Source organism: Strigops habroptila, chromosome 19 (assembly GCF_004027225.2).
Source record: "Strigops habroptila isolate Jane chromosome 19, bStrHab1.2.pri, whole genome shotgun sequence".
Classification (NCBI taxonomy): Eukaryota; Metazoa; Chordata; class Aves; order Psittaciformes; family Psittacidae; genus Strigops; species Strigops habroptila.
The window spans coordinates 2,489,042-2,512,428 of record NC_044295.2 but is presented as its reverse complement, the minus strand read 5'-3'; the positions used below and the strand labels follow the sequence as shown (position 1 = coordinate 2,512,428).

The 23,387-nt window shown below is 61.5% G+C and overlaps 3 protein-coding genes across 6 annotated transcripts; 2 read left to right on the top strand and 1 right to left on the bottom strand.

Annotated features, from left to right (window-relative positions):
• Positions 1–10,315: 10,315 nt before the first annotated feature.
• Positions 10,316–22,923, bottom strand: PDK2 (pyruvate dehydrogenase kinase 2). 4 transcript variants are annotated; one of them, XM_030508494.2, is made up of 11 exons: positions 22,726–22,923; positions 21,255–21,396; positions 20,162–20,233; positions 19,799–19,983; positions 19,245–19,334; positions 18,884–18,961; positions 18,713–18,789; positions 18,528–18,626; positions 18,323–18,430; positions 17,819–17,932; positions 16,092–17,734 (listed from the first exon to the last, which is right to left on the bottom strand). In XM_030508494.2, the coding sequence occupies exons 1-11, from the start codon at positions 22,841–22,843 to the stop codon at positions 17,594–17,596; spliced, it is 1,224 nt and encodes a 407-aa protein (XP_030364354.1). In that variant the 5' UTR covers positions 22,844–22,923; the 3' UTR covers positions 16,092–17,593. The 4 variants fall into 4 exon arrangements, with proteins under 4 accessions (XP_030364357.1, XP_030364354.1, XP_030364355.1 ...); XM_030508496.1 differs by having other exon boundaries at positions 17,067–17,734; positions 21,255–21,349; positions 22,726–22,812; XM_030508495.2 differs by lacking the exon at positions 19,245–19,334.
• EIF1 (eukaryotic translation initiation factor 1) lies at positions 10,442–12,011 on the top strand. Its single transcript, XM_030508558.2, has 4 exons — positions 10,442–10,645; positions 10,857–11,020; positions 11,126–11,227; positions 11,790–12,011. The coding sequence occupies exons 1-4, from the start codon at positions 10,615–10,617 to the stop codon at positions 11,832–11,834; spliced, it is 342 nt and encodes a 113-aa protein (XP_030364418.1). The 5' UTR covers positions 10,442–10,614; the 3' UTR covers positions 11,835–12,011.
• On the top strand, positions 15,058–16,041 carry LOC115617718 (gastrin/cholecystokinin-like peptide). Its single transcript, XM_030508562.1, has 2 exons — positions 15,058–15,668; positions 15,786–16,041. Exons 1-2 carry the CDS (start codon positions 15,470–15,472, stop codon positions 15,896–15,898), a joined length of 312 nt encoding a protein of 103 aa, XP_030364422.1. The 5' UTR covers positions 15,058–15,469; the 3' UTR covers positions 15,899–16,041.
• Positions 22,924–23,387: the final 464 nt, after the last annotated feature.

Sequence of the window (23,387 nt, the reverse complement as noted above, 5' to 3'; positions counted from 1 at the left end):
CTGAGCTTCATCCACGTTTCATGGCACCACATGGCACAGGCGCAGGGCTGCATGGATGGGGCTGCATGACAGTCTGCATGGCTGGGCCTGCATGGCTGGGGTCTGCATGGCCGGGGCTGCATGACAGGGGCTGCATGGCTGGGGCTGAATGGCAGGGGCTGCATGGCCGGGGCTGCATGACAGGGGGCTGCATGGCCGGGGGCTGCATGACAGGGGGCTGCATGGCTGGGGCTGAATGGCCGTGGCTGCATGGCCGAATCTGCATGGCTGGGGTCTGCATGGCCAGGGCTACATTGCCGGGAGCTGCATGGTTAGATCTGCATTGCCGGGGGCTGCGTGGCTGGATCTGCATGGCCGAGGGCTGCGTGGCTGGCGGGAGCTCCGGTGGTCCCGGTGCATCGCCCCCCCCCCCGCCCGGGACCGGCCCCGGGGCTCTGCCGGGATCCGCCGGGCGGCGCCGGGGGGCACAACCGCTGCGCACGGGCGCCCTCTGCTGGCGGCAGACGGCGCGGCGGGACGGAGCGGGTCTGCGGAGAGGTGCGGGAAGTGCAGGGGCTGTGATGCGGTATTCAGGGGGTTACTGGGAGGTTCAGGGATGTGTAGGGGTAGTAGGGGATGCAGGGAGGTTCTGGGGTGTGTTGGGGTGTTCAGGTCCGTGTAGAGTGGGTGCTGGGGAGTGCAGGGGCATGGTGGGGAGTGCAGGGGGTGCTGGGGAGTACTACATGGGCACCCATTCCCTGCCTCGCTGTGAGGTGCTGCTCCCCGCACTGGCCTCCTGCTGTGTGCGGGGCCAGAACCTCGCAGCTAGGCAGGGCACGGTCACCACACCGCAGGTGCATCACACCGGGGCCAGATGCACCCCTCAGTGCTGGTCACAGCTAGGCCCTGGGGTCCTGCCCTCATGGTGCTCCCCAGCAGCCCCACACCATGCAGCCCCATGCCATGCAGCCATGCAGGCAGTGCTGCGCCCACTCCTGGCACAGGCAGAGCCACCACATCACCGCACCTGGCGCTGAGCCGGCGCCTGCGTCCTGCCAGCAGAGCTGGGCCCTCGCCCTTCCTGGGTGGGGAGGGGAGGAGGTGAACGTGAACGAGTGTGCAAGGGTGTGCACACGAGCGTGCCTGCATGTCTGTACGTAGTTCTGAGTTGTCACCACAGATGGCACCACTGGCTACTCCAGGCAGCATCCCTTGGGCACCCCAGCTGTTACCAACCCCAACTGCTGCATGCCTGCAGCATGAGCATGCAGAGACCCAGCTGTGGTGTGCAGGAGCAGCGCAGGGCTCCTTCCCAAGAGATTCCCCTCTTGGGATACCCTCAGCATGCTCACCCTGAGCCCACAGTCCCAAGCCGCTGTGCCAGGAGCATGAGGCAGCCTCTGTGTACTGTTGTGGCTGTCAGCTGCACAGGCCTCCCCTGAGATGGGCCAGACACTGTCAGCCCCATGCAATGGCCCTTTTTTTTTGACAGCCCCATGAGCTGAGGCCCTTTGGCATCTGCTGGCTCACAGCTGCCAGAAATGTGTCCACTGCCACCCGGCAACGTCCTGGGGATGGTGCCTGCAGAGCTGGTGAGGGTGAGGATGCTCAGGGCAAGGGCCAGGCTGCAGCCCAGCCTGTGTTTCGCATGGCCAGACCCATGCCACAGAGCCAGGGAGGCACCTTTATCCTGGGTCTGCTGAGACTCCAGGTCTGGGACACTGCCTGTTCTGGCATGGAGAAGGCTCTGTGCCCCAGGTGAGGCAGGGCAGTGGGGGGTCACCCCATGGACACCCAGGCTGGAGGACAGGGGGGGCCCCACACCTGCCTGAGCCCACCACGCTCTGTGAGTTAGTGGACAGGAGGGGACATGTGCTGCAGGGACAGGAGGGGACGTGTGCACTGCAGGAACGTGCCTGCGTCACACCCGCACTCCCACGCCGGCGGCTGGGGCGGCCCAGTGCCAAGATGAAACTTGTCTGACGGTTAATTACAGAGGAGATGAGGACTCCGAAGGATTTACATTCCTCTCGGGACACACCTGGAAACCACTTTCACCATCAGCTAGTTCCTGAGAAATAATTTTCCGCCTGCGCTGCCAGCCCCAGCCCTGCGTGGGGACCTGGTGGGCTCAGGGCACAGGGGCTCCTGCCAGCCCCATCTTGGGTTTGTCCTCCGTGCTGCAGATAGCCCCATCCCCTCTCCTGCTGTCCCGGGAGCTCCAAGCAGGGCTGCGGTCCAGCTGCGCTTCCCCAGGGGGTCAGATCCTGTAGGTTGTGGTGGCTGGAAGCTGGGGGGGGTTTTCACCAGTGTCCCTGAGAGATGGAGCCTTGTGGTAAAGGCCAGCCAGGTCCTTTACCTTTGCCTCCGCTGGGGATGGCTCCCCAGGGACTGCCAGGACACAGGGCTTGAGTTCGGGGCTGTTGTGAAGGACAAGATGACTTGGGGGACTCACTGAGCCAAAGGGTCTGTGTCTGCTCAGGACACTTCTGTCTGTGCACAGCAGCAGGCAACCAGCGCTCCCCAAATTAGCCAGGGCTGGAGCCACCAAGCCCCTTTGGGCACATCCCATTCTTCCTGGCTGCTAAATCAGCAGGGAAGGACCCAGAACCCTCCCGTCCCCTGTGCTCTTCCCCATCCCCAGTGAACATGGAGACATGCAGGCAGCCGGTTCTCCCAGCACAGCCCTTGCCAGAGCCGTCTGCTCTGGCCTCCTCCCGCCACTGCCATGTTTCCCACTCTGTGCCAGTGCTCCAGCATCGAGACCACTGTGGTGGGATCACTGGGAGGCTGGGACTGCTGTCCTGCTGCTGGCTCTGGCTGGTGTGTGCTGCAGCAAAAGCTGCTGCAGTAATGTGAGCATCACTGCAGCGAGGCTCATGCCCTGCGCAGGTCCATGGCCAGTTGGACATGGTTCACACCAGTGGGGCCAGCATGGCACATGGTCACAGCAGCCAGGCCAGTGTGACACATGGCACTGCCAACCAGGCAGCAAGCCCTTTGTGTCCTGCAGTGCAGGGCCTGGGAGCAGGGGCTCCACACACACCATGCCCAGTGTGTGAATCCCATGGCATGGGGCTGTCCCACGCTCAGACTGTGGGTCCCTGCCTGTGTCCCCTCCCTGCTGGGACCCTGATGACCATCCCTGTTGGGGTCTGGAGCATTGGCTTTGCCGCGTCCTGAGCCTGGTGGGGGGAAATGGGGCATTTTGGCTTCCCCCAGCTCCAGGAGCTGCTGGGAACGGGCGGCGCCAGCACAGTGCCAAGTCCAAGGTGTTTTGCAAGCAGGAGCAGGCGGGTTTCTTCACTTGGCGGCGGCACACCCGGCCGGGGCGCGGCCGTGACTGCAGCGATGGGAACGCGCAGGCAGGACCCACCTCGCTAATCACAGCGTGGCGCTGGGCGTGGGGACAAGCCACGGCAGGACGCGGCTGCGTCAGCGCTAAGCACCGGCTGACACAGCCACAATGCGCCCCATTGCCCCAGCCTGGGGGGGGGGGGCTCCTGCCCCGGGGCTGCCTGGGTTGTGTTTGCTTCCAGTGAGGCCACAGGCTCAGAGAGACCCCCCTGAGCAGGGAATGCTGGGGTGGGTATTTATGCCTGTTCAAGGAGCAAAGGCAAAGGCTGAAGTTGAGCTGTGCTGGAGCAGGAGAGCAATGGGCAGCACGGAGCAGGGCAGTGTCCGCACCTCTGACCTCAGCCCCATGGGGCTTCACCCAAACCTGGCCCCAGCCTGGTGAGAACCACGCTGCGTGCTGTAGCCTTGGAGCCAACACGAGCCCCAGCACCCAGGCCCTGGGCTTCCCTGTGCCCCCAAAGCCTGCTCCATCCACCAGCCCTTCCTGCCCCACGCCAGACCAGCCACCATGGCTCTGCCTCCTGGACAGCAGAAGGTTAATAAGCCCATGGCGCAGGCACTTGCAGAAGGGTCACGACTCCATCTTGACCTGGTTTTCCAGGGAAGCCCCACTCCACGGGGTGAGCACGGTGGCTGTCAGGAAGCCAAGGACATGGTGGCTGAGCAGCGCAGTTACAGCAGTGCCACCTGCAGATGCCTTGATGGGGGAACGGGGGGGATTCAGGGTTCCCTGGGGAGGGCTAATCCCTGGTGTCATCTCTGGGGTGCTGCTGCTGGATGAGGCCTGGCTGCTCTGCAGGCAGATGGGTGCTTGGCTCCCTGATGTCTCATAACCAGAAGAAGAGGCTGAGGCTGAGCTGTTTTCCAGCTGGACCCCAAGGCACAGCCTGCCACATTTCCCTGTCCCCTGCCAGGCCAGCACACGCTGGCTGCTCATATAGGGGCTGGAGCAGCTCTGTGCTGCCTGGTGCCATGGGGCAACCAAAACAAGCTCCTGCACCCTCAGGGTGCCCAGAGAGCCCTGGGCAGCATGAATGGGCACAGGAGGGCCAGGCAGAACATGGCAGCAAATATGAGCTGTGGTTCCGGCAGCCGTGGTGCCCTGAAGGGCCTCAGGCACCCCAGGGCTGGGGTCCCCACAAGAGTCTCTCAGCCACTGCAACCTGTGGGCTGTGCCTGCAGAGCCCCCCCTTCCCTGTGGCCAGCCCATCCCCATTCATGTCTGGGTTTTGGGTGCTGGGGCACCAGGACCCCAAGTCCTGCTCCCAGCTCCTGTCCCGGCCAGGTGCTGGAGCCAAGGGTTTTGCAAGAGGCAGCGCCGAGGGAGGGAGGTAGCGCTGGGCGGCTGCCAGTGTTTGGCCCTGGGGGAGCTGATGTGCACAGGCAGGGATGAGCACGCCCGGCCGTGGGGCAGGGACCTGCCCACACCCCTTCAGGTTTTGCCTTGTAAGTGAAACGCCAACTGGAGCGAGGCAGATGCTGACCCAGGTGTTTAGCCTGACTTGCCCCTTCTCTCTGCTCAAGTCAGCAGAGTGGGGACTCTGGGCTCTGCTTTGTGCTCGCCATCTCTGCTGCCCTTACCCCAGAAATCTCCTGTGCCTTTACCCCTGGTCAGGGGGAGGTGGATTCAGCCCCACGTCGTCTGTCACATAGGGCAGGGTCAGATGCCTGGGCTGGGCTGGTCACAGGGTATGGTGGGTTCCTCCCTTGGCTTGAGCAGAGGGTAACCCTCAGGGCTGAGCTGCATGGGGCAGTGCTCTGCAGAGGGAAGGGGCTGCTGCTCTCATGGACCTTGGAGCCCCCCAGATGCGTGGGAAGAGCAGCACAGCAAGGCTCTTCCCCTCTGCCCTTGCCATGCCGTAACAGAGGACGCTGATCCCTGTTGTGCCAGGCAGCATTGGCAGCACGGGGCCATGCATGTGGGCACCGGGGAGGGGGTGTCTTGTGGCTTTTCCCAGTGCATTCAGGGTGTCCCCATATCCAGGCACCCAGTGGGGCAGGAAAGGGCCCAGATTGGGCCACCTTGTGTCTATGGGTGTCACCAGTGCTGGTGCTAGCAGTGAGCTCCCACATGGCTCAGGAGCGCCCTGCCTGGCTCACAAGACTTCCAGCAAAGGCCCTTCTCAGGGTCTCTCCCTGGCACAAAGCAGGGAGCTCCCTCCGGGGTGGGTGACGCTGCCTGGCTTAGCCCGGGGCTACAGAGCAGGATGGCCACAGTGCCCCTGCCCCACGGAACAAGGGCAGTGGGACGGAGCCGAGCAGGGCAGGTGCAGCGGGAGAGGAGTTACATCCCCTCTGGACCCTGTGCCTCATGCTATGGACCCCTCCCTGTGCTGGCCAGCTCCAGCCAATGTGAGCTGAGCCTGGTACCTTCGCCCCTTCCCATGGGGAAGGAAACACAGGACGTGCCTGGCAAAAGCACATTTGCTGGCACGTGGGAACAGGCTGAGCCAGGGCGATCCCTCCCTGCGCCTGGTGCCAAGGCTCTGATCCAGCAGCACTGCCCTCCCGTCCTGCATCGGGAGAGCCTGAACACACAACCCTGTCATGGCCTCCCCTGTGCTGTTCCTCGAGCTGCTCTGGCTGCCTGGCCTGGGCCCTGCCACTGCAGGAAACCCTTTGGACATGCTCCCTGTCACTGAACGGGGTGGGGGGAGCAGCCATGGGGGACCCAGAGATGTCTCTGGGGACAGCGTGGCCCCTGCACAAGGGTCACCGTGTCTCTGCTCTCCACCAGACACACAGAGCTGCTGGGGGACGCCGGAAGCCCCGGCAGAGACTGCAGAGCCCAGAACAGCCCAGCCCCAAGCCTGGATCTGCTTTGGTGCAAACCTCGGCAGCCCCATGGGCAGAGCAAAGCCAGGCAGAGCTGAACTGGCTGCTGGTGTCCTAAGCTGGGCACAAGAGCTGGCCCAGGAGCTGCTCCCACCCTTCCCAGCCCCTGTGATCGCTGCTCCCGTGTCAGGTTTGCTCCATGCTGATGCCAATTCCCCAGACGAGGGCTGGGGCTATCTGGGCCCTGGTGACCCCAACAAGGTGGATGTTTATTTGATGTGTGCATGGGGGCCTCAGCCTCAGCCAAGGGAATCCCTGTGGGTGCAGGACAGCTCCACGGGAACAACATGGGCACTGGCTGGGCAGCAGCAGAAGGTACAGCATCCCTTGTCTGCAGGACACCCATGGGATCCCCTACCCCTGGACACACACCCCCCCCAAGCCTGGGGGGACAGAGCACTCGGGCTGCAGCCCCCAGCTCCCCAGCACCCACTCGGGGGCACGGCACAAGGCGGCCACAGGCACGATCCCACCCAGGGGAGGCTGCGTGGCCCAAGTGCGGGCAGGGAGAGGCTGGGCTGGGCTGGGAGCCAGGACTGTGCCTGTTCACGAGCCCCAGGCTGAGCTGAGCTGCCGTGTTCAGAGCTCTCCTGGCACCTCGTGGAGAGGAGAGGTGTCACAGCCAGCCCTGGGAAAGGCAGAGGATGAGCAGGGGGAGGAAGGCTCCTGCCAGGGGAAGAGGGAGCTGAGCAGTAGCAGGATTGGTGAAGAAGCACCTTTAGAAAGCGGTGACTGAAACGCACCAGGAGCCAGGATTTAGGTGGGAACTGGGACGTGCCCACAGACGGCTCTTGCTTTGCATTGCAGGGGAAAGGGCTGCACTGGGACAATGCTGCAGCATGAGGAGGATGCGTTTGAAACCCTCCTTTGGATGTCTGTGTTACAGCACATCCAGTGCCTCCATTCCTGGAGCATCTGGCAGATGGGTATCACAGAGAGCATCCTACACCTCAGGTAGGCAGAGGTCAGTTCACTTGCTCCTTAAATAAACACTTCCAGGGTTTACAAACTCTGGGACGTGAGTTGCCAGGAGTAGCTGTGTAAGGAAAGGGAATGTGGTACTTGAGCAGACAGCCTGGGATTCCCTGTGCTGGCTCTGGGGCTCACCCCAGCCATGCCTTGGCTCCTTCCAGGAGTAGGTTAGTCACCAGGGCTGACGCCTCTCAGTGCTGCCTTCGCTGATTAATGGGATCAAATACTGCACACTAAAACTCCAGCTCATCCTGAATCCAAGCCTGTGCAGTCACACGGAGGCTGCAGGAAGGATGCGCAAGGAGAAAAGCTGGTTTCTAGGAATGTCCCAGCCCAGAGGGCATGTGTGAGCTGCTGGGGAAGCAGTAAAGCGAAAGGCCGGGATGATTCCTGCCTCTCTTCTGCACTTCTCAGGTATATCAGAGAGGCATCAAGACCCCCACCTCAGAGCACAGGGTGAAATGGCCTTTGCAGGACCCAAAAGGGAGAGACCTGCCATAACTCAGGGCTGGTCACCCACTCAAGAGCACCCGTGAGCAGCTGGCAGGACCCTGCACGCAGGGCTGAGCTGCATCGCCCGTTGTGGCACACACACAGAGAAATCCTGGGGTCGAGCAGCAGCCTCAGTGCTGTGCAGCCCCTGCCCTCACCGGGCCCTCTGCAGTCCCTGTGAACCACTCACTGCTGAGGGACAGGATGGTTTCTAGAAGCCACCTCTGCCCAAAGCACAACCAGAGTCCTGGGTGGAGGAATGCCCTGCACAGACTGTTCTGGGCCCTCTTTGCTTCTCCTGCTGACCCTAAAGCCAACCTGGCAGCTCACCAGACATCACCACGGCCCAGCACACGGGGGTTTTCCTGTGCACGGAGCCCCTGTTCAGCCGGGAGGGGATGGAGATGGTCATTTGCCAGGCACTGGGCACAAAAGACGCTTTGCAGCTGAGAGATGCAAAGATCAGCATTGCCACCTCGTGGGGAGCCGGGACAAGCGCATCCCTGGGAGGAGGCACCTCGTCGGGCAGGGAGGCAGGAGCGGGTCGGGACCAAGCACCCAAGGGTGGACCGAGGCGAGGATGGTGCGGGGGTCTCAGCCCCCAGGCTTAGCTCTGGTGTCCAACACACACTCGCCTCTTTTGGTGTTTCACCAAAGGCTCTGGGGGCCCAGTGGTGAGCGTACAAACCGGGATGTACCATATGGACACCGTGAGTCTGCAGCAACGTTGATAAATTGCCTCTGTGGGGCATCCTGGTTCAATGTGAGACCAGTCTGCCCAGCAGCATTGACAGGAGGTACCAAGGGCTCCGGCACTGAATAGCAAAGCCAGCCCTTCTGCTGCGGTGAGGACTTTGAAATGCCTCCAGCAGAAAGATGCAGTGTAAAATCCTGATTGCTTCCCTGCTGTCTGGATACACCAGGATGCGCCTGCTAGAGACGGGTCCTTTTCTGGGAGAGAAGGAAAATGTGATCAGAAAAAGAGGAGAGGGAAGAGCCATCTGCTTGGTGGTGATGGAGCAAATGCACATTTTAATGGAAATGTCAGCCAGTTCTGTCACATACAGACAGACAAGAGTGACAGATGCTTGAGAGACACTGAAATACAGCAACACGAACATTCCTTCTGCCTAGTACAAGATAAACCATTGGCCTTTATCTTAAATACCCCCCCCCCCCCCCCCCAAGAAGGATGCGACATGTGAAGCGTGTGAGGACTGCCGGGACCCGCAGGTGGCAGCACACCCAGATGCCAATAACCCGTCAAAACCAAACCGAGGGTCGGAGATGGCTCCAAAGCTGGGCTGGAAAACCTACACAGCGAGAGCTGCGGCCACAGTCGACCTGGAAGGAGCCGATAACCGACCAACAGCCCGGCAACAGACCCGTGTCTCCCTGGGGACAATACTCCTGCTCCATGTGCAGCTCTAACTCCCAGAGGAGAGTTTATGCTCTGACTGGATCTAATATGGCTTTTGACCCCATTAATTGTGTGGATTTACTGATCTTAAGATCTGGGCTCTCAGTGTATTACATCTTTGAGCAGGGTGTGATGCTCACCTGCCAGCAGCCCCTGCTCCACATTGTGCTGAGCCAGTGCTGGGAGACACTCGTCCCTTTGAGGGGTTTCTAGCCTCACAACAAGCACCTGGGAAGCGATGAAGTGTCTGTCTTTAGCAGCTCATATTGAACATCGAGCCCCAGGCTCCTGGCCCCCAAGGTAGGACTCAGAAGCAGGATTAAATGCTTTTAATGCCATTAAATGCCAAGGTCTGACTGTCAGGGTTGAAATGCAGTATGTGCAAGGGCACTTGTTTCCCATGTTAAAAATGCTTCCTTTTCTGGCAGATTTGGGTGATAACTTGAGCGTTTCCCTTTGGCATCAAGGAGCCCCAAGGCCCTCTCTCAAGAACATTGTGTTCTGCAGCACCTTCAGAGCTTCTCCCTGCCAAGCAGCCATGGAAAACGAGCAGAGAAGCCCAACTGCTATCTGCACATGGCTCTCCACTTGCTTCAGGCTTGGCTGCAGTCATGGTGATAGCTGAATGACAAACACACATCCTTGGGGAAGCTCTCCAGGCTGAGCCTGAGCCTTCTTGGGCTGGAGCATATAAAGAAGTGATCCCCAAAGAGCCCACCTTGGTGCAGCTGTGGCACCCAGGGCAGATAAACTGGCCTGTGCTGGGCTCAGCAAGGCCAGAGCTGGGCTGCGAGGGCCCACACGAGGTAAAGGCAATGGGCTCCTTGGATCTCATGATGGTTTGTGTTGGAAGGGACCTTAAAGCTCATCTGGTCCCAACCCCCTGCCACGGGCAGGGACACCTTCCGCTACCCCTACACGTCCCTGTGGCTGCGGCAGTGCCCCCGGGGCCGGCTCTCGGGGGGAGGTCACTGTGTGTTTGACCGCGGTGAGGTGAACCTGCGCAAACCCGACCTGCCTCCGCGTGACTCGGGTCCCGCACCCGGGGATCCCGCACCGCGGCCCGGTCCCTCCCCGGGGATCCCGCCCTGCACTGGGCTTGTGCCTCACACGCGGGCCGGGCCCCAGCGTGGGGTGCCCGGGGCGGGGTGTCCGGCTGTGGCGCGGCCGCGGGGGTGCCCCACGCGCGCTGCCGACGCTGCCCGCGGCCCCGCGAGGCTCCCATCGCACTGCGCGTGCGCGCAGGCCCCTTTCCCCCCTCCCCTTGCGCGGGCCTCCGCTGCGCACGCGCGCGGCGCCCCTCACGCCAACCTGGGCGCGGTCACGTTCGGCCGTGCGGCGTGACGCTCCCGGCAAGCTGGCCAATCGGCGGCCTCGCTTCCCGTGCGTGCTGGCGTCATACGGAGGCGGTATATAAGCGGGCCGCGCCAGTCCCGCCCCCCTGACAGCGTCTCCAGCCGCCGCCGCGAGAGCATCCTCCGCCGAGAGCCGCTCGCGCCGCCGCCGCCCCGCCGCCTCCGCCGCCGCCGCCGCGCGAAGGGAAGCGTACCGTATATCGTATGTCCGCTATCCAGAACCTCCAGCCCTTCGGTGAGCGCTTTGTGCGGCGGCCGGGCCGGGCCGGGCGGGGGAGCGGCCTGCGGGCCCCGCCCCGCCGCCCCGCCCGTGGCGCAGTTGCTATTCCTGGCGCCGGTTGCGTCAGGCGCGGGGCGGGGCGGAGGGGGCGGGGCCGGCGCGTGACGGGCGGGCGGGGCGGCCAATGGGCGCGCGGGGGGCGGGCTGTGACGGGCGCTCTCCGCAGACCCCTTTGCTGATGCAAGTAAGGGTGATGACCTGCTCCCTGCCGGCACTGAGGACTACATCCATATAAGGATCCAGCAGCGGAACGGCAGGAAGACCCTCACCACAGTCCAGGGCATCGCGGATGACTACGATAAAAAGAAACTGGTGAAGGCCTTCAAAAAGGTGGGTGCTGGGTGGTGGTGGTGGGGGGGAGGGCTGGGGGAGGCTTGGGGGTTGCAGCAGCATTTTCTATCTGCACGGTCCTGAGGAGGCTTCTCTGTGTTGTAGAAATTTGCTTGCAATGGTACTGTAATTGAACACCCTGAGTATGGAGAAGTGATTCAGCTGCAAGGTGACCAGCGCAAGAACATATGCCAGTTCCTCGTAGAGGTAGAGTGTCACAAAATCGTCAAATCACAAAGCAGTTCGGGTTGAAGGGACCTTAAAGCTCACCCAGCTCCAACCCCTGCCACGGGCAGGGACACCTTCTGCTAGAGCAGGTTGCTCCAAGCCCCTGTGTCCAACCTGGCCTTGAACACTGCCAGGGATGGGGCAGCCACAGCTTCTCTGGGCACCCTGTGCCAGCGCCTCAGCACCCTCACAGGGAAGAGCTTCTGCCTAAGAGCTCATCTCAGTCTCCCTTCTGGCAGGTTAAAGCCATCCTCAGTTGTCTGCACATCCCAGCTAAATGCTTGACTCAATATAAGGCTCTGTGTTAATAACTATCAGCTCCTGTTTCCTCAGCACTAGACGAGCACACTGAGGGTGGACTCCCTTTCTCTTTACATTCTCGCTGGAGGCAGACACTGTCCAGTGAGGTTTCTCAGTTGCAGTCTAACCTTTGATGCACGCTTCAGGGGGGAGGCAGAGATTCCGCAGTTCCATGGTGCAGGGATGCGTGCAGTGGCTTCTCTGCTTCGGTGGGCTGAAGAGTGCATTTTCTTTCTTGCAGATTGGACTGGCTAAAGACGACCAGCTGAAAGTCCATGGGTTTTAAGTGCCTGTGGGTCACCGAAGCTTTATGCAAGAAGATTTCCTTACCATGAAATTCCCATCTGTCCCTTGTCATAAGTTTAAAACCAGCCGGTTTGTGTAATGTAACGATCTTGGGTCCACTGTTCAGTCTGGACTAGTGTAATTCAGTGATGTAATAAACTGACCACAGCCCATGCTATCTCGTCTTGCTGTCCCTCATTTCACAGAGGTAAATGGGGCGTTGGGCGTGCTCCAGCCTGAAGCCAAAAGTATCCAGATGTTCCAAGTTAAACCAAGGGACTGGGCCTGTCAGTCTGGAGACTGCCCGAATGCTCCTCTGTCCGGCTGCTCCTCCATTCCGATGGATGGGAATTCTTGCCGTGCCTTCTGCGGTCCCACACAGAGCGAGGCACCGAGTGTGAGCAGTGACATGGTGCGGGGAGATCGCGCCTTCCCTGTGGGCAGCGCTGGCTCCTGGTGGCAGAGGGATTTGGGGAAGCTTTAAGTCAGAACAAGAGGAGTCACGGAAGAGCGACTGGATGTCTGCGGTCCCAGCCAGGCAGGTGCTGGCACCCTGCAAGCACCGAGGTACCGGGGTAGTGCACCCAAAGGAGCTGTCACTTGGGGTTAAACTTCTGACAAGGGATCAGTTTTGGACTAATGTAATGAGTATCCTTGTAGGTAGAGCTGTAGAGCTTGTGTGTTACTTACTAGCAACTGCTGCCTAATGCCCTGTGAAGTAACAGATTCCTGGTTTCTCTTTTAATGTTTTATGTAATGTATTTAAAGTCTTATTTAAATAAAAATGGTTTTCAAAAGCAGTTGCTTGCTGGATTCCCTCACTTCCTGGAGCCAGGTAGGCAGGAATGCTGGCTCCATGCTTTGAGAGCACAGTGGGCTTCCCCCTTGCTGGTGGGAGCAGTGCTGGGGTCCTGGGAGTGTTCCCTGTGGGAAGGGGAGCACCCTGGGTGTTGTGCCTCCTCTTGTGTGGATTCATTCCCTCCCTGGACTAGAGTTTCTTGCATCAGGTCTGCTTGTTGGCTTCCTGTGTGCTGGGCACTTGTGCTTCCAGCAGTGACAGACCACTGTGGTGAGGGCCAGGGTGTTGTGGGGAGGCCACTTGCCCCTTGCATGGTGGCAGAAACAGGGACCTGCCTGGGAGCTGCTTTGTGCTGCTTGTCAGCTTTCGAAGAACTGAGCTGTGTTTGTTCACTCACTCCTGGTTTTCCAGCCCTGCTCCACGTGCTGCAGGAGAGCACCGGGTTCACTTCACGCCATTTACTTTCCTGAGAGAGAGAGACTTTGCTCTTGCAAACTGAATTGCCACAATTATGCAAAGCTCCTCCAAATAGACTGGGAGGGAGGTGACCTAGAGCCCTGCCTGCACCGCACGCTGTGCTGTGCGTACGTGCCAGCAGCCCGATCTCTGGGCTGCTTCTGCTCCAGGAATTCCACTTCCCTGCCTGCACTGCAGCCAGTGCGTGCGTCGAGCTGGGGCTCTTCCGGCAGCTCACGGGCATCCAGAGGCAAGAGGGAGACACCAACTAAGCCCAGTGTGGCCCAAGAGAGCCAGACCCGGCTGGGCAGTGGCGAGGGTGCTGCCACCACCTGTCAGGGTGCACCCAGAGCTGGGAGAAAGGACCGGTGCCCCAGGATCAGGCTGCAAACCTGCGTCAAGGTGCTGCCGAGCCCATGGTGCTGGAGGAAGCGGCTGCTACATCCCAGTCACCCTGATGGCTCATTTGGCCCAGATTGAGCCATTAAAAGCCAGAAATTGCAAAACAATTTGTTTGTTCCTTCTAAAAACCGCTCCTCGGAGCGAGGAATCGATTGCGCGGGGCTGGGGCGCTGCTGTCTTCCTGCCCATTCAAAGACCATTTGTTTTGGGGTTGTTGTTTGAGGAGCACCGATACCGACACCGTGAGCGCTGGCAGTGAAGAGCACCCGGTCCCTTGTTCCATGGATGTTATTGAAAGACGGAGACAAATGTTCTCTGCAAATCGATGAGATGAGGGTAAACTGTCGATAGTGAAAGACAGGGCTGGTGGCAGCAGATAGGCTGGACAGGGGAGTGCAGGGGCAGCGCATTACCGAGCCCTGGGTGCACAATGTGTCCCCCACAGACCCAGAGGCAGTGAGCAGTGCCCGCCCATCCCAGAGCACCCCAAAGTGTTTGGGGGTAACAGGAGAGATACAGGCTGCAGAAAGGGGCTTCTCTGCAGCATGTGGCCAGGCACAGCAGTTCCCTGCAGCACATCTGGGCAGCTGTGAGCTCCACCAAGGCCAAGGGCTAGAGGTGCAGTGCCTTGGGGACTGCTGGGGATACACCCCTATATACAGCTGCATCTACTCCTGTAGATTTTAGCTAGTTATATACCCATGTGTGTATGTGTCTACATGCATAAATACCTACAGCTAGGTGTGTGTATGTATATGTATGTATATATAAGACTCTATCCACATGTATGTATATGTAGGACTCTGTGTCTAATCAACTGTGCATATATGTATACATATGGGTGTGCATCTTTAGCTAGATAACTACCTATACTTTTCTACACACGTATGTGTAATTAAGGCTAAGTACCCTGTAGCTTGCTCCACTGGGACTCTTATTTGTGTATATTTCCCTCTGTAGCTACATATGAACATCCCTATCTATATATGTATACACTATACTTACAGCTGTATACGTGCATGTATAGCTCTGTATGTATATGGATGTGTGTGTATATATGGCTATATCACTATCAAGCTCCGCATGTATGTGTATATATTTATATGTGTATGCATGTTATGCATGTATGTTTGTATATACACACATCTATAGCTACAGCTATACCTATATATGTTTATATGTATCTGCACACATACATAGCTCTGTGTGTGTGTACATTGATCTATTTCATACAGATGTGTCTGTATGAAATACACAGCTGGAGATAGAGGGGCAGGGATAGAGTAAATAGCTGTGCATTTATACACGTATACATACAACCACGGCCAACTACCTCCTGTAGTCTTCATGTACACACACACGTGTATACACACAGACACCCTCCATGTGTGTCTGTCTGTCCGTGAACCCCCAGGCTCTGCAGGTGGGTTTGGAGCCGCCCCGGGGTGGGGCAGCAGCAGCAGCGCCTTTAAAAGCAGAGCTGAGCCCTGGACCAAGCCACCAGCGAGCCCAGAGCCAGCAGGTGAGTCCCGGAGGGCTGGGAAGAGGGATGGACGTGGGGACCAGGCAGGAGGGATGGAGGGGACGTGGGGACCAGCCAAGCCGCAGGGATGAGCACCCTGCTCCCTGCCTGGCAGTGTTCAAGGAGCATCTGGGCAACACTCTTGGTCATATGGTTTAGTTTTAGGTAATCCTGTGAGGCACAGAGTTGGGCTCAATCCTTATGGCTCCCTTCCAACTTCAGTCCATTCTAGGGAACCTAGGGACCAACCAGGAGAGCAGGATGGAGAAGATTTGGGGACCAGACAGGAGGGATGGAGGGGAATTAGGGACCCGCTGGGATGGACAGAGGGGATGTGTGAACTGGCCATGTCCTGGGGATGAGTTCCCTGCATGGGCCATCCCTTGCCACAGGCTGAGCGTGTGTCCCATGGCCGCAGCCCCTCTGCTCCCCCTCCCTGCTCAGTCTCTCCGCAGCCATGAAGGTGAAGGTTTGCATTGGCCTCATCCTCACCATCGCAGCCACCGCCTGCCTGTGCCGGCCCGCAGCAGAGGCACCAGGCGCTGCGGGGGATCCCCCCCGGCCCCCTGGCACCCTGGTCCGGCGGGACTGGCCTGAGCCCTTGTCCCAGGAGCAGAAACACCTCATCTCCAGGTTCCTGCCCCACATCTTCACAGGTACCAGGAGGTATGGGGTGGGCAGTTCTGTGGGGGCTCTGTAAGGCACAGCCCAGCTCCCCCCCGTGACAGCCCCCAGGCCAGGGCAGCAATAACCTGCTGCCCTTGCCCCAGCAGAGCTGAGTGACCACAAGGGCTACGAGGGGATGGAGGCCCTGCATGACCTGTACTACCCCGACTGGATGGACTTTGGCCGCCGCAGTGCTGAGGACTCAGTCGATGCTGTGTAGCGGCCGCACTGTGCAGAGCACCAGCACACTCAGTGCATGTATCTTCCTGCAATAAAGCCTTGGCACTACGGGTGCTGCTGGTCATGTCTTTGCTGGGAGGAGCTGGGGGGTAGCTGGTGGGATTCACCCCCAACCTCAGCAGGAAGCAGAGGGCAGACCCGACACAGCCGCAGATACAGCACACACGAGCTGCTTGGTGACTTCGCATTTATTTGATAGAGACAGGGCTTGGGGTGAGGGATGCAGCTGCGGGAGCAGCAGCTACACACCGAGAAACACCCACCGCAGGTGACCCCCGAGCCAGGGGTGCTGCTGCTGCTACTCCATGCACAGGAAAGAGTCCAAACCCACCATCCCCTTTCAAAGTCAGCCCAGCTGCTGGTCAGGGCCAGCCAGGGGTGGGAGATCTCACCCCGGCCCCCAGGACCACCCCATCATCCCCTTCGCTGCAGCAGCCCCAAAGGGCCGAGCTGCTCCGGGGACAGGCTCAGCAGAAGCAGTTCTTATTGCTAGCAACTGGCTCCTGTGAAGGGTCTGTACCCCCACCGCGGGGGATAGGGGCGGCGGGACCTCCCCAGAGCCCCACCATCACACATGGGACCCCCGGCACAGGGCAGATGGAGTTTTAGGTGGCGGATCGCCGTGTTGGTGGCGCCGTTGCAGAGCTCGGCAGATGCCCAGCACCCGCGTTCTGTGCCGGCACCTCACACTTACCAGCAGGACCTGGACGCTGCACTCACAGAGCTCTGGTGGCCCCGCTCCCGCCCCTCCTCGCCATTGGCTGTTCCTCCGCTCCCCCCCTCTCCGGCAGCCTCTGATTGGTCGGTCGGGTCCGTGCCGAGCACCCCCGAGGGTACAATGGCCCCGGGGCGCGGTACCGCTCGCAGCCGCCAGGGGGAACCTCGCGGATCCTGGGAGGTGTCTGGGCCCGGCGCCGGGGAGCGAGGCGGCTCCGGTAGCGCCGGGGTAAGAGATGGCCAAACACAGCAGCGAGGAGCCGGCTCGGCCCAGGCTGCTCCCGCAACCCCGGCACCAGCCCAGGCCCAGGGAGTGCGACAGCGGAGCCTCCTCCCCAGCCTCGGTGGGGAAACTGAGGCACGGGGCGGGGGGTGGGAAGGGATCAAGGGTGGTGCACAGGGGGGGACACCCCAAAACACCACACTGGGAGCTCAGTGAACATCCAATTTACTGACAGCGGGTGGTGGGGGCCCCAGGAGCTTGGAGTCGGGGGGGGAACCCACACGGGGGTGCGGGGGGGCACGCGTGGATGAGGGAAGCTCAGTAGTGCAATACCAGGGCTGGGAGCTGGGAGTGGGGGGGGGGTCAGGCTCAGTCCCCCCACCCAGTCAGGGGTGGACGGGCAGGGAGGTACTACTGGTCATACTGGGAAAAGACCAGTCCCTTGTTGCCCCTGGGGTGGGTGCCAAGGTGTGTGTGGGGGGGGGCAACAGGAGCGCTACCCCCTCCATGCTGCTCCAGTGCCATCCCTAGCTATGTACCTAAGTGCCACCAAGGCGGGGGGGGGGGTACTAGGATCCCTCACCCCACATTTCAGACGCTCCCACCGCAGGGGGAGGCAGAACTGGGATGCTAAAACACCACCTCAGGGTGATGGGGGACAACCAGGGGGGTCCCTGGCAGTTGGGTGAGGGGCTATCTACAGCCTGGGGGGGCAGCGAGCCCCCAGGGAGGGGCCTAGGGGACGCGGTAGGTGGAGGTGTTCTTGGGCTCGGTGCTGGGTACGGACCAGTCCCCTGCCTCCTGGCTGGGCTGGTAGTGCCGCCACGCCGACTTGTTATAGACCGGCAACCGCTCCACCGAGTCCGTGGACAGGGCCTGGGGGAGACACGGGAGGGGGGTTGAGGAGGGCCCTGTGCCACTCGGAGGACACGGACCCCCTGTCCCAGGGGAAAGACCCACCTTTAGGTAGATGACGGCATCAGTGCCGAAGCCCTCCATGGAGAAGAGCTGCAGATCCCCCTGGAAGTACTTGGCATAGAGGCGGGAGATGGGCAAGCCGTAGCCAAATCCAGCCTGGGGAGGGGGGAAGAGATAGGGTGGGGGGTCCCCAGTGCTGGGGTGGGCGCTCCCAGGGGACCCCAAGCCTCCCCACACCACCCTAGTAACAACACGTGCACCCTTGAGTGCTCATGTGGGACCTCCAGTGGTCACCTCACCACTCTCAGGCACAGCCAAAGGTCCCCCATGCCACACCAAAGTATCTCCATGTCACCCCCAAGCATCCCATGTCACCCCCAGGCACCCCAAAATGCCTCCACGCCACCTCCAAACATCTTCAAGCCACCCCCCAGGCACCCCAAAACATGCCCAAGCCATCTCCAGAAGTCCTCGTGCCACCCCACTCCATAGACCCATGCCCTGTCCCCCATCCCCCCATCCTGTTGGGGCCCTCATGGTACTTACTAGGGGGGCACCCCCGGTGCCCAGCTGCGGGGTGGGAGCAGTGGAGTACATGTAGCTGAAGAGCCGCTCGATCTTCCGCAGCGGGACGCCCATGCCCCGGTCACTCATCTGCAGGACATGGTGGGGGGTGACAGCCCCACTCCAGCCCCCTCACCCCCAGGCTGGGGTCAGGGCCCTCCCGGGGCCCTGATGGTCCCTGATGTACCTTGATGGAGAGGTCTTCCTGGCCCAGGGCCACCATCACCTTGATGGCCGGCAGCCGCGGGCTGTTCTCGTGGCTCTCCACCGTGGCTCTCATGGCATTCTGCAGGCACATTTAGAGTGGTTTAGGGGACACCCCCATAGCTCCCCGCTGCTCCCCCTCCCCCCCTGCTATGGGGCTGGGGTTACCTTGAAGAGCTCAAAGAGCATGTGGTAGAGATGCGAAGGGACGTAGACAATGCTAATGGGCTGCTGGGCATTGCTGGCTGCAGGGAAGAGGAGAGCGCCATCCTTCCCAACCCCAAACGAGCCACCCGAGAATCCCCTGCTGCAGTGACACCCCCCCCAGCCTGGCCTCACCGTTCACTTCCTCGATCTCCAGGTCGGGAGAGGACATGTAGTACTTGTCACACAGGAGCTTGGCCATGTTGTAGGCATCTGGGAGGGGGAGGCAGAAGGGTCAGCACCGGCAGCACAAAGGCAGAGGCCATGTTTGGGGTTCCCTTCACCTCCCATCCCATTCCAGATCCAGGATGTTTTGGGGGGCTTCTGGAGTGACCCCAAAGCAGAGGGGACACCTTGGCTGAGGCCCACCCAAGCTCATGACACAAATGGCTTCCAAATGGGCAGATCCCAGGGCAAGAGGAAGACCAGGGGGACCTTCAACTCCCCCCCCAGTCCAGTCCCCTCATGTGGGGGAAGCCCCCAGGTCCCCACAGACCTCTCACCACATCGGCCACGCTGCAATGGGGGTCGATGCTCCCGATGTGCTTGGGGTGCGCGGGGTTGGTGCTGCCATCGAAGAGCAGTGCTGGGGGGGGACAGCGAGCAGTGGGGACCCCAGAGACACCCAGGGCCACCCCATGGACCCCCTACCGTGGGCTGTGCCCAAGGTTGGGTGTTCAGCCACACCCCTGGGGGGTAAGGGGACATGTGGGGCTGGGTGGGGATGTGGGGGACAGGGACAAGCAGGGGCAGGACAGGGGTGAATCTCAGGGCAGGGGGTGCCTGGAGGAGGCTGGGATGGGGAACACATGAGGATGCAGGGTGCCCAGCGCTGGTACGACTTGGGGGGGGTCAGGGCTGGGAGGGGATGCTTGGGGCAGATCCCTGGGGCTGAGGGGGTGCCATTAGGGACGGGGGATGCTCGGGGCAGATCCCTGGGGCTGGGGAGGATGGGGGGGGATGCTCAGGGCTGGGGTGGGATGCCCAGGATTGATGGAGGTGCTCGAGGCAGGGGACCCCTGGGGCAGTTGGGGCCCCCGTGACACTCACTGTGCTGGTTGATGAGCATGCGGATGGAGATGCGGCTCAGGTAGAAGCGGTCGAGGAAGTACTGGATGTTCTGGTTGGAGACGGGGTCGTTCCCGTAGGCCTCCTTGTACTCAATGACCCCCTGCGCCATGGTGGGCACCACGTCGTTGTGCCGGTTGCGGATGGTGACCAGGGCGTTTGTGAACCTGGGGAGGGGAAAGTGATGGAGCCAAGGGGCACCGGCTCCCCACAGAGCCCAGGTCCAGGAGCTGGTGGCACCAGGATGCTCTGTGGGGTGGGGGCAGTTTGGGGATGCTGCAGGGTGCCAGGCCCCCACAGTAACACCCCAAAATCAACGACAAGGGGTGCCACCCCCTGACTTACTGCCCCAGGGTGGCCTGGTCCTCGGGGTCCCTGTCCAGGAACTCCATGATGTCCAGCAGGCTCTGGACATACCTGGGGAAGGAGATGGTTACCCCCCAACCTGATGCCCCCCAAAGAGAGGGGATACCCCGGGGACCCCATGCCAGGGGGGCACAGGGTGCTCTGGGGCAGTGCCCATGCAGCCAGAGGGGCTCAGCACCCTGTCAACCAGGAAACCCCCCCAAAAAAGCTGCTGCCCCATGAAATCACCTTGCGCTTGTTGGGGGTCCAAGCCTGCAGCCCTCATGTTCCCCCACCAGTGACCCTGAAGCCCCTCACCCCACCGGAGGGGCTGTGTCCCCAAGTGTTCCCAAGTGCCACCATGCCAGCAGGGGCACAGGATGGTCACTGCCAGCCGGGGTGCCGTGTCCTGCCGGCAGGGGCTGAGGACGCTGCACAAACAACTCGTCACGTGGCGGCACTGGGAGAAGGTTCATGGAGCTGGAGCTGGCAGGGGAACACGGCGTTTAAAGGGACACCCAGAGCCCCCTCTAAGGACAGGCACCCCCTCAGCCTTTTTAGGGGGCAGGAGCTTGGGGCAGGATGTGGAGGTGGCACCAGTGACCTGCCAATGGCCGGGAACACCCCGCTGGCACTTCGTCAGTCAAGCACCAGCTGGGTGCTGCCCTGCCAGCCCTGTGTGCAGAGGACAGCCGGTGGCAGCGGTGGGACGCGCAGTGGTGGTGGGACCCCCCCCAGGCAACGGCGCTGGCAGGAGTTGTGGTGGCAATGAGGAGCCATACAGGTGACAGCGGTGGGATCCATGGTGGCATCCCGGTGGGTGACGGTGGTGGGACCCCTTTGGGTGACAACAGTGGGACAATGGAAGTGTCAGCAGTGGGGCCCCCATGAGCTACAACTGTGGGACCCACAGTGGCAGCAGGATCCCCACAAGCGCCAGCAGTGGGACCCCCATGAGCTACAACAATGTGACCCATGGTGGCAGCAAGACCCATGGAGACGATGGTGGTGGTGCCTCCACAGCTGAGGTGGTGTGGGACGAGGTGGTCCCAGTGGCAGTGGGACCCCATAGGCAGCAGCCCCCTCATCTCACCAGCTCTGCACCAGCTGCACCGAGGGGGTGCGCAGGACACGGTCCGGCAGCAGGTTGATCTCCTTCATGATGTTGGAGAGGCGGACAGGCAGCTCCTGCCGCAGGAAGGCGAAGGCGGTCTTCTCACAGGCATTGCTGGAGCCTGGAGGGGACAAGGAAGGGGGGAAACCGGGCTGAGCCCCAGCTGGACACCCTCAGCCCCAGGGCTGGCTTTACTCCTGCTGGGGTGCACTGGAGGGGGACTGGGGCAGAGCCAGGAGGAGGTCCTGCCCTTGGCTAGAGGAGGACACTGGAGGGGCCGGGGGGAGCACAGCTCAGCCAGCTGGAGAAGGCAGGCTGGGTTGTCAGTGCAGCCCAGTATGGCCCAGACTGTGACTGGAAACCCCCCTGAGGGCAAAGAGGAGGGGAAAAGGACCTGGGTCACCAACAGAGCTGGTCACCAGACACCCTCCGCTACTGGGACACACCAAAGTGTCCAACCAGAATCTGGTGGCCAGTGAGGTGGGAGGGAATGGGGGAGGCAAAGCTGTCCCTGAGCCCCTGTAGGGGCATATCCCCAGGGACAGGGGACACGGGGGGGGTCCCCGTGCCGGTGGGATGGTGCAGAAGGGGGGGGTGTGAGGACCCCTAAGGCGCAGCCACCTCCCTTGGCCCAGGATGGCGCAGGGGGAGGATGTGGGTAAATATAGCACTGACATTAAACCCTTGGTGGGAGGGGAACGGGGACAGGAGGGGCCCAAGATGGGTGACAGCAACGGGTTAGGGCATCCCCACCCCCCCCCGGGTACTTACTGGGGGTTGCTTGGGGGGGGACCCCGTGTCACCCCCCGCCGGGAGTGCTGGGGGGGGCAGGCAGGTATTTACCGGGCTGTGTGTGGGGGAAGCACCGGGCCGGGGGTCCCACGCAGGGGGTTATTTACCGGTGGGGGTAGAAGGCACCCCATGGTGGGGGGATTAATCGGTGGGAGGGGGCCGGTATTTACCCAGGGGGTATTTACCCGGAGGAGCACGGGGGGGGGGTGGTTTATTTACCCAAGTCATTGCCTGCCCGTGGGGGTAACACCCCGCTGTGAGTGGTTATGGGGCGGCAAAGGGGAGCCCCCCCCCAGCAGGTGCGTATTGTGAGACCATGATCCCAGCGCCGGTTATTTACCCGGGAGTGGGTATTTCCCGGCGGGGGGGGGGCAAGATACGACGACACGAGGAGCGGTGGGGAGCACCGGGGGGGGGTAACAACCACTAAATAATAACCGGGTATCTCGGGGGGTGTTTATGGGTATCAACACCCCCCCCATCCCGGGTGTTTATTTACCGGAGAGGGTGGTGCATTTTCAGGGGGTGGGGCGCGGAGATCCCTCCCCCGAGCGGGGATTCACGGCCGTTGAGGGGGTTCACCCAGAGCGGGTGTACCCCGGTACCGTGCCGGGGTTCCGGGGGGAGGTTCCGGGGGGGGGGGTGTCCCGGTATTTACCGAAATCGAGGAACTGCTTCATGGAGAGCGGCGAGGGCGAGAACTTGCTGAAGTGCTCGATGTAGGTGGGGACGCCGGAGAGCGCCGCGCGGCGCCCGAGACACCGCAGCAGCCGCATCGCGCCCGGTGCGACCGGCGGGACCCGGCGGTACCGGCAACCCCGGCCCCGGCCCCGGCCCCGCCGCCAATCACCGCCCGCCCTCCGCCGGCCACGCCCCCCCGCTGGCCACGCCCACAGCTGTAACCCCTTAAACCCCGCAGCGGAGCCGCCGCTGTCCCGGGACCCGCCAAACCCCCCCGGGGGCACAGAGCGTTGTCCCTGCGCTGCTGCGGCACCACCCGCAGCACCCCACCCCCCTCCGCTTGCTGCCTGCGGGAGAGCATGGAACCATGGTAATCCCAGTCTGGTTTGGGTTGAAGGGACCTTAAAGTCATCCAGTTCCAGCCCCCTGCCACGGGCAGGGACACCTTCCACTAGAGCAGGTTGCTCCAAGCCCCTGTGTCCAACCTGGCCTTGAACACTGCCAGGGATGGGGCAGCCACAGCTTCTCTGGGCACCCTGTGCCAGCGCCTCAGCACCCTCACAGGGAAGAACTTCTGCCCAAGAGCTCATCTCAATCTCCCCTCTGGCAGGTTAAAGCCATTCCCCTTGGCCTGTCCCT

Bases quoted from the DNA above. Each gene is read 5' to 3' on its own strand.
- EIF1 (XM_030508558.2), top strand. From the start codon at position 10,615: ATGTCCGCTATCCAGAACCTCCAGCCCTTCG. The intron at 10,646-10,856 runs GTGAGCGCTTTG...CGCTCTCCGCAG, and splicing joins CCAGAACCTCCAGCCCTTCG to ACCCCTTTGCTGATGCAAGT. The intron at 11,228-11,789 runs GTAGAGTGTCAC...TCTTTCTTGCAG, and splicing joins TATGCCAGTTCCTCGTAGAG to ATTGGACTGGCTAAAGACGA.
- LOC115617718 (XM_030508562.1), top strand. From the start codon at position 15,470: ATGAAGGTGAAGGTTTGCATTGGCCTCATCCTCACCATCGCAGCCACC. The intron at 15,669-15,785 runs GTACCAGGAGGT...TTGCCCCAGCAG, and splicing joins CCTGCCCCACATCTTCACAG to AGCTGAGTGACCACAAGGGC.
- PDK2 (XM_030508494.2), bottom strand. From the start codon at position 22,843: ATGCGGCTGCTGCGGTGTCTCGGGCGCCGCGCGGCGCTCTCCGGCGTC. The intron at 20,234-21,254 runs GTGAGATGAGGG...CTCCTTCCCCAG, and splicing joins GTGCAGCTGGTGCAGAGCTG to GTATGTCCAGAGCCTGCTGG. The intron at 18,790-18,883 runs GTGAGGCCAGGC...TCTTCCCTGCAG, and splicing joins GGAGATCGAGGAAGTGAACG to CCAGCAATGCCCAGCAGCCC.